This window comes from Papio anubis, chromosome 20 (genome assembly GCF_008728515.1).
Source record: "Papio anubis isolate 15944 chromosome 20, Panubis1.0, whole genome shotgun sequence".
In the NCBI taxonomy this organism is placed as follows: domain Eukaryota; kingdom Metazoa; phylum Chordata; class Mammalia; order Primates; family Cercopithecidae; genus Papio; species Papio anubis.
Window position 1 is genome coordinate 44,730,999 of NC_044995.1, and position 12,828 is coordinate 44,743,826.

The 12,828-nt window shown below is 43.5% G+C and overlaps 1 protein-coding gene across 3 annotated transcripts in view; it reads right to left on the bottom strand.

Moving 5' to 3' along the window:
- Positions 1-1,016: 1,016 nt before the first annotated feature.
- VAV1 (vav guanine nucleotide exchange factor 1) overlaps positions 1,017-12,828 on the bottom strand; it is an 80,220-nt gene continuing 68,408 nt past the window's right edge. For all 3 annotated transcript variants that reach the window (XM_031660048.1, XM_031660047.1, XM_031660046.1), the window contains 5 exons: positions 12,149-12,180; positions 6,861-6,977; positions 4,470-4,557; positions 2,485-2,599; positions 1,017-1,611 (listed from right to left, as the gene is read on the bottom strand). In XM_031660048.1, the coding sequence (XP_031515908.1) occupies positions 1,232-1,611; positions 2,485-2,599; positions 4,470-4,557; positions 6,861-6,977; positions 12,149-12,180 (732 nt within the window). In that variant the 3' untranslated portion in view covers positions 1,017-1,231. The remainder of the gene's footprint in view (positions 1,612-2,484; positions 2,600-4,469; positions 4,558-6,860; positions 6,978-12,148; positions 12,181-12,828) is intronic.

Consider the following 12,828-nt stretch of genomic DNA (forward strand, 5'->3'; position numbering starts at 1 on the left):
AAAGAAGGTGCTCTGCCTTCAAGGAACAAAAATAAGAACTTGGCAGAAACAAGTGGACTTCAAGAGCCCCAAGGTCTATTCCACTCCTTAGAGTCGGAATTCAAGCAGGCAATTGAGCACAGTGGTTTAGTCCCAGTTCTACCTCTTTGTACATTCAGTACTGATTCGGCACCTACTGTGTGCCAGGCACTCACTGTCCCAAGCACTGGTGTGATGTTGCAGTGAGCAAGACAGACACGGATCCCTGCCTCCTGCCTCGACGTTTTCCAAACATGCCAATCACCCTCTCACCCCAGGGCCTTTGCACACGCTGGTCCTTCTGTCTGGAACACTTTCCCCCAACACATCTACAACCTTTTCACTTGGATGACTTTATTTATCCTTTGTTAATCAGTTTGGCCTTTCAGAAGTCATCCTGATCTGCTCCTAGGGTGGATCAGGGGCTCCCTCAGTGCTCCCACGCTGCCCTGCGATTTTCCACCACAATCTCTTTTATTCTTTCTTTTTTTTTTTTTTTTTTTTTTTTTTTTTTTTTGGGTTTCAATTCCTTCTCTTCTCCCAGACTGGAGTGCAGTGGCGTGATCTTGGTTCACTGCAAGCTCTGCCTCCTGGGTTCACGCCTTTCTCCTGCCTCAGCCTCCCAAGTAGCTGGGATTACAGGCGCCCGCCACCACGCCCAGCTAATGTTTTTTGTATTTTTAGTAGAGACGGGGTTTCACCATGTTAACCAGGATGGTCTTTATCTCCTGACCTTGTGATCCACCCACCTCGGCCTCCCAAAGTGCTGGGATTACAGGCGTGAGCCACCGCGCCCAGCCTCTTTCTTTTTTTTTTTTTAAACACAGGGTCTTTTTCTGTTGCCCAGGCTGGAGTGCAGTGGCACAATCATAGCCCACTGCAGCCTCCAACTCCTGGACTCAAGCAATCCTCCCACCTCAGCCTCCCGAGTACCTGGGACTACAAGCACACACTACCACACCCAACTAATGTTTTTACTTTTATTTATGGAGAGGTGGGATCTCACTATTTTAGCCAGGCTGGTCTCGAATTTGTGGCCTCAAGAGATCCTCCCACCTCAGCCTCCCAAAGCACTGGGATTACAGGCATAAGCCACCGTGACCAGCACCCTTGTTAATCTTGACCACTCAGCGTCATGACTGCTTGGTTGTAAGTCTGTCCTCCACATTCGATTATAAGTTTCATGAGGGCAGTCCTTGTACCGTGCTTGTGTCTATCTCCTTGGCACCCAGCACCATGTCTGTACACAGCAGGTGCTCAATACATGCAGGTAGGTTGCATAAATGCATAAATGGCATCCCTGTGTCCCTTCCTTCCCTCCAACCAAGAGAGACCTCCACGGGAGCCACACCTCACCTTCTCCAGTCCCCAATTCCTGTCCCCTCCACCACCAGGTCAACCCCCATGCCTTCCCCCTGTCACCCAGCCCTGCCTGCCTCACCCGGCCATAGATCTCCCCTCGCCACCAGCCTTGCTGTCCCTTCTTGTTAAGGATCTTGATGATGTCACCCTCCTTGAGCGACAGCTCTGATCGGTCCCGGGCGCAGAAGTCATAGCGGGCTTTGGCTGTGCCAAAATACTTTGTGCTTCCCACTGTGGAGAGAGAACAGAACTGAGAAAAGGGTCTGGGGCAGATACGCACTCCCTGTCGGGGGGCACAAGCTCTTGAGATGGTAACTCCAGATAAAGGAGTTATCAGTGCTCTTCGTTGCAGAGTATTAGATGCCCTCTGCTGTAAGGGGATACAACTGTCCTCCCAGCATCATCCTCCCATTCAAATTTAGAAAATAAGACTTTTTTTTTTTTTTTTTTTTTTTTTTTTTGAGATAGAGTCTTGCTCTGTCGCCCAGAATGGAGTGCGATGGCACGATCTCAGCTCACTGCAACCTATGCCTCCCGGGTTCAAGCGATTCTCCTGCCTCAGCCTCCTGAATAGCTGGGATTACAGGCCTGTGCCACCATGCCCGGCTGGTTTTTATGTTTTTAGTAGAGATGGGGCTTCACCATGTTGGCCAGGCTGGTCTTGAACTCCTCACCTCAAGTGATCCACCCGCCTTGGCCTCCCGAAGTGCTGGAGTTACAGGTGTGAGTCACCGCGCCCAGCCGGAAAATAAAACTGTTTTTGAATTTTTATTTTTATTTTTTTATTTTGAGGCTGAGACATGAGAATCCCTTGAACCTGGGAGGTGGGAGGCAAAGGTTGCAGTGAGCTAAGATTGCACCACTGCACTCCAGCCTAGGCAACAGAGTGAGACTCTGTCTCAAAAAATATATATATATATGTGTGTATATATATGTATGTGTATATATGTATGAAGGGATAGACAGGAGTGGAAAGGGGTTCCTGCTACTGCACAGATACGACCTCTGCAAACCCATTGGAAGGGGTGTCAGTGTCATCCCCAAACTTTCCCTCCACAATGGGAAGGGGCTGGGGCTGTAAGCGCCCAGTCTGAGGCCTCCTACCTGCTGGCTTGCTGATGGTCCTCTTCTCAGGCTCCTTGAAGGGGAACTGCAAGGTGGTGTCCAGAGACTTGAAGCAATCCTTTAGGGAGTTCTGCTGGTAAAACTCCACCAGCTCCTAGAAGGCGGACAACATGGCAGATGCTATCCCAGCAGGCCAGCCCATAAGGGGGCAGAGCTAGGAAGAGCCATATGCAACTCCTCATACAAAGCAGGCCCTGCCTCTGGCCTCTTTGGCAAGTGACCCCTTGAATGCCCCCCATGATGGGGAGTTCATCACCCTCCTGAGCAGCCAGGACCATTTATGGGGAAGGCACCACATTGCCTAAAACAAGTTCTTCTAATAGTGGACTAATTCACTTCGTGATAAATTTGCCAGATAATTAGCTTGCCAAATTTGAAACCTTCTATGGGTGCCACGTGCCTTAATTTACAATTAACAATCATCATTGGGCCAGATGCAGTGGCTCATGCCTGTAATCTCAGCACCTTGGGAAGCCAACGTGGGAGGATCACTTGAAGCCAAGAGTTCAAGGCCAGCCTGGGCAACATAGCAAGATCCCATCTCTACAAAATATTAAAAAATTAGCCAGGCATGACAGTGCATGCCTGTAGTCCCAGCTATTCAGGAGGCTGAGGAAGGAGGATCGCCTGAGCCCAGGGGTTTGAAGCTACAGTGAGCTATGATCACAACACTGCACTCTAGCCTGGGCCACAGAGCAAGATTCTGTCTCTTGTATTTTTTTTTAAAGTAAACCTATATGAAAGGTTCATAGATACTGATTACCCTATTCCAACAACTTGTCTGAAATTTTTCAGAAGTTAAAAATTGGGGGAACGTGTTTCAGAATAAAAAGTATGGAGGAAAAAAGAGATTTGTTGAATAAATTAACCTTTGGGGGAGTCAAGGATCCATTTGAGAATCGAGTGAAATCTAAGACAAAAAATATAGATGCATGCACAATTCTGGACTTTCTTTCAGAGGACTCAGCTTCTCAAGGGCTCACAGACCATGGGTAAAAACCATATGCCTTAGACCACTAGGCCTAAAAATGTCTAAAATATGGCTGAAAATTACAAGGCACCAAACAGAAGTAAGAACATTCAAAAGGCATTTGAATTATTGCCAAAACAATTATGCAGCAGATTAGGCAAAGACAAGCTATGGGTCTGCCATTCAGTGAAGCTAGATGAGGAGTAAACCTCAGTTTTGCCCATCTGTGAAATGGGGACTCAGAAAGACGGTTGAGGGGATTAATTAGGTTCCTATCTAGAACATATTTGAGGGCTGAATGCAGTAACTCACATCTGTAATCCCAACACTTTGGGAGGCCAAGACAGAAGGATTATTTGAGCCCAGGAGTTCAAGGCCAGCCTGAGCAACAAAGCAAGTCCCCATCACGACAAAAAAAAAATTTTTTTAATGAGCCAGGCATGATGGTGCATGCCTATAGGCCCAGCTACTCAGGAGGCTGAGGCGAGAGGATTATTTAGCCCAGGAATTTGAGGCTGCAGTCAGTGTACTATGATTGCACCACTGCACTCCAGCCTGGGCAACAGAGCAAGACTCTCTCTCTCTCAATCTATCTATCTATATAAATAAAGAGACACACATATATACATATATACTACATATGTATGTATACATATGTAGTATATATGTAAGCAAAATTTAAATACACACATACATATATGTATATATACATATATACACACATACATATATACATAACATATGTATATATGTATAAATAAAATTTAAAAATTAATATATCTTACACTTAAATGCTCTGTCAATACTCAACTGCTGTTAGTCATTATTACTCCCATTGTTCATCATTAAGAACATAAGTTTAAGGTCACTTTCACTGTAGTGCCACTGAAGGGGGGTCACCCTGAATGTAGGAAAAGGGGGTCCCAAGGCGCAGGTGCAGGGAGGGTCCTCCTAGGTTCTGGAAAGCTGGGGTTGAGCGGACGTTGGCCCTTACCGTAAGCCCCCGGAAAGCCTTCTTCTCTGTGATCCGGTACAGTCCCTCTGCTGTCATGATTTTAATGTGCTTGACCTCGACGTTATATCTGGAACCAGATGGTCACCGGGCCCTGAGTCCGGGGACCAGGCCCGTTCCCCACCAAGCCCCAGTCACGGAAGAAGCAACCTTGACCCTTTCAGGGAAGAGTAACTGCTGGAACCCAAACCCTGAAGCTGTCCCAACAGAACCCATTCCTTGGGGCCTTTGCTACTCTAAGCCTTCATGTCTTCCTCTCGTAGAAGAGGAATCATCTTCCCTGACTCACACGTTTGTTGAGAAGTCAGTAGGGCCTTGTAAAGAAAGCAGTGTTCTAGAATAGACAGGAAGAGACCTCCCCTTCCACCAATATAGACGACCACAGGATATAAAGGAAGAGGGAGGAGAAACCCATTTCTGTCAATACGGTGGACATAGACTAAAAGGGGCCTTGGAGGAGACCTCCACTCCTGCTCATCTGGCAAACTAGATCAAAAACAAACAAACACACAAGAAACAACAACAACAAAAACCTCTTCCCATTACAAAAACCCTAGAAATGTTGAGAAAAAAAAATGCTGAGCTCTACAAAAAAAAAAAAAAAAAAAGTAAGGGAAATTCACAGGAGCCAAAAATAAAAACGAAATTACAAACTCAGCAACATGTGAGAGAAGGGATTTCTTCTGCACTGTAGGTTGGAATGTAAATTGGTTCAGCTACTGTCGAAAGCAGTTTGGAGGTTTCTCAAAGAACTAAAAATAGAACCACCATTTGATGCAGCAACCCCAGGACTGGGTATCTACCCAAAGGAAAAAGTAATTGTGTTGCCAAAAAGACACACACCCTCGTATGTTCATCACAGCACCACTCACGATAGCAAAGACCTGGAGTCAACCCAGGTGCCCATCAACAGTGGACTGGATAAGAAAATGTGGTACATATACACTATGGAATACTATACAGCCATAAAAAAGAATAAGATCATGTGTACTGCAGCAGCGTGGATGCACTGGGTGTTATTATCCTAAGCCAATTAACACAGAAACAGAAAACCAAATAACCCATGTTCTCACTTATAAGCAGGGATTAAACACTGGGTACACATGGACATAAAGATGGGCACAATATTGGCCAGGCACGGTGGCTCACGCCTGTAATCCCAGCACTTTGGGAATCCGAAGCGGGTGGATCATCTGAGGTCAGGAGTTTGAGACCAACCTGGCCAACATGGTGAAACTGCCCTGCCCCCACCACCCCACTGTCTCTACTAAAAATACAAAAAAATTAGCCGGGCATGGTGACATGCACCTGTAATCCCAGCTACTCAAAAGGCTGAGGCAGAAGAATCGCTTGAACCTGGGAGGTAGAGGTTGCAGTGAGCTGAGATCATACCACTGCACTCCAGCCTGGGCAATAGAGAGAGACTCTGTCACAAAAAGATAAAAAATAAAAAATAATAATAATAATAAAATAAATTTTTAAAAATTAGAAATTCCTGGAAATTAAAAAAAAAAGAAAAAGATATATATATATATATGAAAATTGGTTAAAAATAAAAGCCTTCAGGCCAGGCACGATGGCTCATGCCTGTAATCCCAGCACATTGGGAGGCCAAGGCAGGTGGATCACTTGAGGTCAGGAGTTTGAGACCAGGCTAGCCAACATGGAGAAACCCCATCTCTACTAAAACTACAAAAATTAGCTGGGCGAGGTGGCGGGCGTCTGTAATCCCAGCTACTCGGGAGTCTGAAGCGGGAGAATCGCTTGAACCTGGGAGGCGGAGGTTGCAGTGAGCTGAGATCACACCACTGCACTCCAGGCCCAGGGTGACAGAGGGACTCTGGTCTCCAAAGAAAGAAAAGAAAAGAAAAGAAAGCAAGAGAAAGAGAGAGAGAGAGAGAGAAAGAAAGAAAAAGAAAGAAAGAAAGAAAGAAAGAAAGAAAGAAAGAAAGAAAGAAAGAAAGAAAAGAAAAGAAAGAAAGAAAGAAAGAAAAGAAAGAAAGAAAGAAAGAAAGAAAGAAAGAAAGAAAGAAAGAAAGAAAGAAAGAAAGAAAGAAAGAAAGAAAGAAAGAAAGAAAGAAAGAAAGAAAAGGGAAAAAAGAAAGGTCAGGGCGACAGAGGGAGATTCTGACTCAAATTAATTAATTAATTTTTAAAAGCCTTTTTGAGCCTCTATAGGAATCCTATCTCTTTCTTGTGGTTGTCAATTAAAAGAAATAAGAAAGGTGAAAGGCACTTGGGACCCAGCAGGGGTTCAGTAAAAGGTGGACGTTATTACTGCACACTTCTATAAAGTAAAACCTGGCTATCCTTTTTCCCAGGCCTGCAGGGCCCAGGCCCCAAAAGGGTATGGGTCAGGGAGAGAGGAGTTACTTAATGCTGATGGCAAATTCTGCTGCATCCTTCACCCTCTGCCGCACCAAGAAAGTCCCGTCCGAGCGGTTGGCGAGGATGCTTTCTGCCCCTGCCCGTTCCATGGGGCCTGCGTACCTGCAAAGAGACACCAAGGACAGAGGTGGCACGGCCTCCGTGCCTGGGTCCCCCTGTTGCCATATGGAGGCTGCCTTTTCCCCTGAACCCCCTTGATTTTTTTAAGTTGGTGACAGCCTGGATCTAACAGCCCTTCAGCACCAAGGTAGGCCCCATGGAGCCAGGGGCCGGAGCCCAGACATGGGGAGCGGGCTTCCACTTCTGTAGGTCACCACCAAGGTCTGACACGCGGACTCAGGGGGATGGCTCAGCCCTTTGGGTCTGGCTGGGTCTCTGGAACTTGGCGATGGCTTCGCCGGGCATTTCCTGAAGGCTCACTGTGTGCCCATCTCCGTGGTCACCCGGACAGAAGTAGGGGAAGGAGAATGAATCACGAGCCTCAGGTGCAAAATGTAAGTGAGAGCCAAAAAACCCAGTCGTCAAGGTAAATGACAATAAGTAAAACACACGGTATCCTAATACACACAGTCTTCTAATATTAGAATATTACTGTGTAATATTCTAATACACAGTATTCTAATGACAATAAGTAAAACACACAGTATTCTAATGTGATTCTTAGAAACCACAGTGAATAAAAAATCAGCCATCAAAAGGGAAGCAGCACTGACATGGGCTACAATAGAAATGAGCCTTCAAAACCTCGCACTCAGTGAGGGAAGGCAGGAACGAACGGCCACACAATGTGGGATTCCACTTGTAGGAAATGTCCAGGACAGGCCAATCCGCTGAGACGGGAAGGAGACTCTTGGTTCCCGGGGACTGCGGGAGGCAGGAGCAACTGCCCGGGATGGGGTTTCTCTTGGGGGTGATGAGAATGTTTTGGAGCTAAATGGCGGTGATGGCGGCGCAGTATTGCAAATATACTAAATGCCACTGGCCGGGCGCGGTGGCTCACGCCTGTAATCCCAGCACTTTGGGAGGCCGAGGTGGGCGAATCACAAGGTCAGAAGTTCGAGACCAGCCTGGGCAACATGATGAAACCACGTCTCTACTAAACAAAAATTAGCTGGGCTTGATGGCGGGCACCTGTAATCCCAGCTATTCAGGAGGCTAAGGCAGGAGAATCGCTTGAACTCGGAAGGCGGAGGTTGCAGTGAGCTGAGATCACACCACTACACTCCAGCCCAGGCAACAGAGAGAAACTCTGTCTCCAAAAAAAAAAAAAACAAAAAAGCCACTGAATGTAAATGTAACATGAATATATTTATAATGTGAATGTAAATATTCAATATAAATAATAGTTATATATAATATATAACATAATCATTATATAATAATATATAACTCTATATTGTAGATAGCTATATATAATAATTATAGATAGTTATCTATAACTATAATATATAATGTGAATATAATATAAATATACATGTAATATTTATATTACATAGAATACACCATATATAGTCTATGTAAATGTAAAATATATGGTATAACATATACTATAAATGTAAATGGACAACATAAATAATACATATTAATTATATGTAATACATAATTATACATAATATGTAATTTTTTTTTGAGACAGAGCCTCGCTCTGTCGCCCAGGCTGGAGTGCAGTGGCACGGTCTTGGCTCACTGCAATCTCTGCCTCCTAGGTTCAAGCGATTCTCCTGCCTCAGCCTCCCGAGTAGCTGGGATTGCAGGTGCACAACACCACACCCAGCTAATTTTTTGTACTTTTAGTAGAGGCGGGGTTTCACCACGTAGGCCAAGTTGGTCTTGAACTCTTGACCTCAAGTGATCCACCCGCCTCAGCCTCCCAAAGTGCTGGGATTACAGGCGTGAGCCACCACGCCCAGCCCATAATACATAACTTCATATAAGCATAAATATCTCATATTAATGTAATGTATATTATAGTGTATAATGTGCAACATGATAGAAATGTAACATACAATAAAGAATATTAATTATGCATAATACATAATTATACATAGTATATAATTTTATATAAGTGTAAATATGTCATGTTAACGTAAATGTATATTAAAATATATAATTACAATATGACATAAATGTAACATTATATAAATAATGCATATTAATTATGCATAATATATAACTTTATGTCACCAAACATAATGTAAATGTAAATATGTAATATATAAAGCTACAGTATAGTGTACTATATAATGCATATGATATATAAACATAAATGTGCAATATAAATAACAAATGTTAATTATCTAGAATATATAGCATAATATAAAGGTAAATCTGTAATATAAATATGTTATGATATATGGTATAATATGTGATATAAGATATAAATGTAAATATACAATATAAAGAATAAAAGTTATGTATTATATGTAATTGTATATAAATCTAATAAAATATAAATGTAAATAGGTAATATATAAATCTATATTATAATATACTATATACTGTATAATATAATATAAACATAAATGTGCAATATAAATAAAAAGCATTAATTTGTGATAAAAATAGCATAATATAAATATATATTATGATATGTGGCATAATATATAATAGGTTATAAGCATAAATACACAATGTAAAGAGTAAGTATTAATTATAAACCATATGTAATTGCGTATAATATCTAACATCATGTAAATGTTAATATGTAATATAAATGTAAATATGAATAGAAATAGAAATGCCAGTAATCATTACAAGGTTAATTTTATGTTGTATGAATTTCACCTCATTTTAAAAAATTTAATTTATTATTATTTTTTTTTTGAGACAGAGTCTCACTCTGTCGCCCAGGTTGGAATGCAATGGCGCAATCTCGGCTCACTGGAAGCTCCACCTCCCAGGTTCAAGCGATTCCCCTGCCTCAGCCTCCCGAGTAGCTGGGATTACAGGCGTGCGCCACCATGCCCAGCTAATTTTTGTATTTTTAGTAGAGACAGGGTTTCACCATGTTGCCCAGGCTGGTCTTGAACTTCTGATCTCAAGTGATCCACCTGCCTCGGCCTCCGAAAGGGCTGGGATTACAGGCATAAGCCACCATGTCCAGCCGAATTTCACCTCAATTTTAAAAAATAAATGCAAATCTGGTTCAGGTTGGTGTTTAACTTTTTTTTTTAATGAATGCAAAGAAACCATGATGAACAAACGTCAAATTTTTGAATAAAGACAGAATCTGACTGCCCGACTCACCTCACCCACCTCCTCTTAGTCCCGGCTCTATTGGACCCTGTCTTTAGTTACAATTTTGATATTTGTTCATCTCGAATTTTTTTTTGCCTTGTTTTTGATTTTTTTAATGTTGCATTAAAACATGATGGACCTTAATCACTGCGATTTTCAGCGTCCCCTTAAATCTTGCACCCACAAGAGAGCCTCCCTGGTCTCACCCTGGTCCCCACCCCACTGACCGCATCTTGGTGTGGAAGGGCGGAAGGAGCGCTAACGCAAGAGACCATGGTTCAAATCCTGACCCTGCCCCTTGCGCGTTCTAAGACCTCGGCAATGGTTTTGCCTCTCTGGGCCTCAATTTCCTCTTCTGAGAAGAGGGAGATGCCATAGATGCACATTTTTTATAAATGGCAACAGTGCACCTGCTACTATGTGGTAGGCACTTAGAAGGTGGGAGCGTCAGGCAGTCGTGGCGGCTCACACCTGTAATCCCAGAACTTTGGGAGGCCGAGGAGAGTGGATCACATGAGGTCAGGAGTTCGAGACCAGCCTGGCCAACATGGTGAAACCCTGTCTTTACTAAAAATATAAAACATTAGCTGGGTGTGGTGGCAGGTGCCTGTAATCCCAGCTACTCGGGAGGCTGAGGCAGGAGAATCGCTTGAACCTGGGAGGTGGAGGTTGCAGTGAGCTGAGATCACACCACTGCACTCCAGCCTGGGCAACAAGAAGATGGGAGCATAATCATGCTGTGTTTTATTACTAGCAAGAGACGGTAAACTGAGGCACTGAGGCTTTGGGTTCAAATCCCATCTCCATCATATCCTCACCATATGACGTTAAGTAAGTCACTTCCCCTCCTCAGCCTCCTTTGAAAAAAAAAAAGAAAGAAGAAGAAAAGAAGAAAGTAGGGGACAGGGAGTGAGAATCAAATCTATTTTCCAAAGGGCTTTTGTGAAAATTAAAGAAGCTCATTAAAGAGCTGAGGTGCCAGCAATTGTTCAATGCACCATTCTTTTATGTGCCATCATGAAAGAACATTTCCTGCCTATAAAATTCAGCCGAAGATGGATACTGTGGATCACAAGAGTCATTTCAATGACAGAGATGTTCCCATGTGAAGGGAAAAAAAAAAAAAAACATGCATCTTAGAACAGATTAAATGTAGTAATAATAACAACTAATGCTGTATAAAGTCTTCATTATGTGTCAGGATCAGGACTAAGCACTTGACAGACTCATGTACACCTCCTAACAACACTATGAAGTAGATACTGTCATTAAGCTATTTTCCAGAGTGGAATGCTGAAACAGAGAGAGGTTAATTTACCAGCCCAAGGTCACACAGCTAGGTAAGGTTGGGGTCAGAATTTGAATCCAGGTCAGCAGGTCCCAAAAGCCACACTGTAAACCTCCACCCCTATATGCTTGACATGCTAGAGGTGCAAAACAAACAAACAAGCAAGACAAAAAATCCTACAAAAACAACTGGGACTGTCATGACCATCACCACCATCATCATTATCATCATCATTGTCATCATCATCATCGTTACCATCACCACCACCATCATTATCATCATCATCACCATCATTATCATCATCACCATCATCATCATCATCGTTGCCATCACCACCACCATCATTATCATCATCGTCGTCATTGTCATCATCATCATCACCATCACCATCATCATCATCGTCGTCATCGTCATCATCACCATCGTCATCATCATCATCATCGTTACCGTCACATCATCATTATCATCATCGTCATCATCATCATCGTTACCATCACCACTATCATCACCATCATCATCATCATCATAACTATTTTCCGTCCAACAAGACCATCATCTCCCAAGGTCAGGGGCCCTCCTTTGTCCTTCCCATCCCCAGCAGCCCCCAGCCCAGAGCTAGATTCAGAAGTCGCTGCTCAGGGAACACAGAATGCATAACTAATTGGGTCGGAGGTTCCTCCCATACCCAGCCTGGAACCCCAACCCAGAAACCTCTCATTGAAACAAAATAAGAAATATTTCTACTCACCAGAGATGAACAGACAGGTCCTGAGGAGGGCCCTAAGAACACAGAGAGAGACCCCGACTTAGTGTAAAGACCCCAGCATGACAGCAGAGGGCAGGGCACTTCATTCATTCATTCCTTCATTCATTCATTCCACTTGCGTTTAGTGAGTGCCTATTATGTGCCAGGCACTGTGGTACTCTTTGGGGATAAAGTCCCAGAATCTCGGGGGAGAGACTGTCCCAGTGTCATATAAGGCAGGGGTTCTCTTCCCAGCAGTTTATCAAAACCCTCAAGTCAAGGATGGTTTTTACGTTTTTAGATGGTTGGCAAAAATCAAAAGAATTTTTTTAAAAAATATTTTTAGGGACAGAGTCTCACTATGTTGTCCAGGTTGGAGTGCAGTGGTACAATCATAACTCACTGCAGCCTCGACCTTCCAGGTTCAAGCGATCCTCCCACCTCAGCCTCCCAGTGTAGCTGGGACTACAGGCATGCGCCACCACACCCACTAATTTTTAATTTTTTTAATATTCTCGAGATGAGGGAGAGGGTCTCCCTTTGTTTCCCAGGCTGGTCTCAAACTCCTGGCCTCAAGCAATCCTCCTGCTTTGGCCTCCCAAAGGGCTAGGATTGCAAGCATGAGCCACCATGACTAGCCAAAATAATATTTTGGGGATTGTGAAAATTATATGAAATTCATC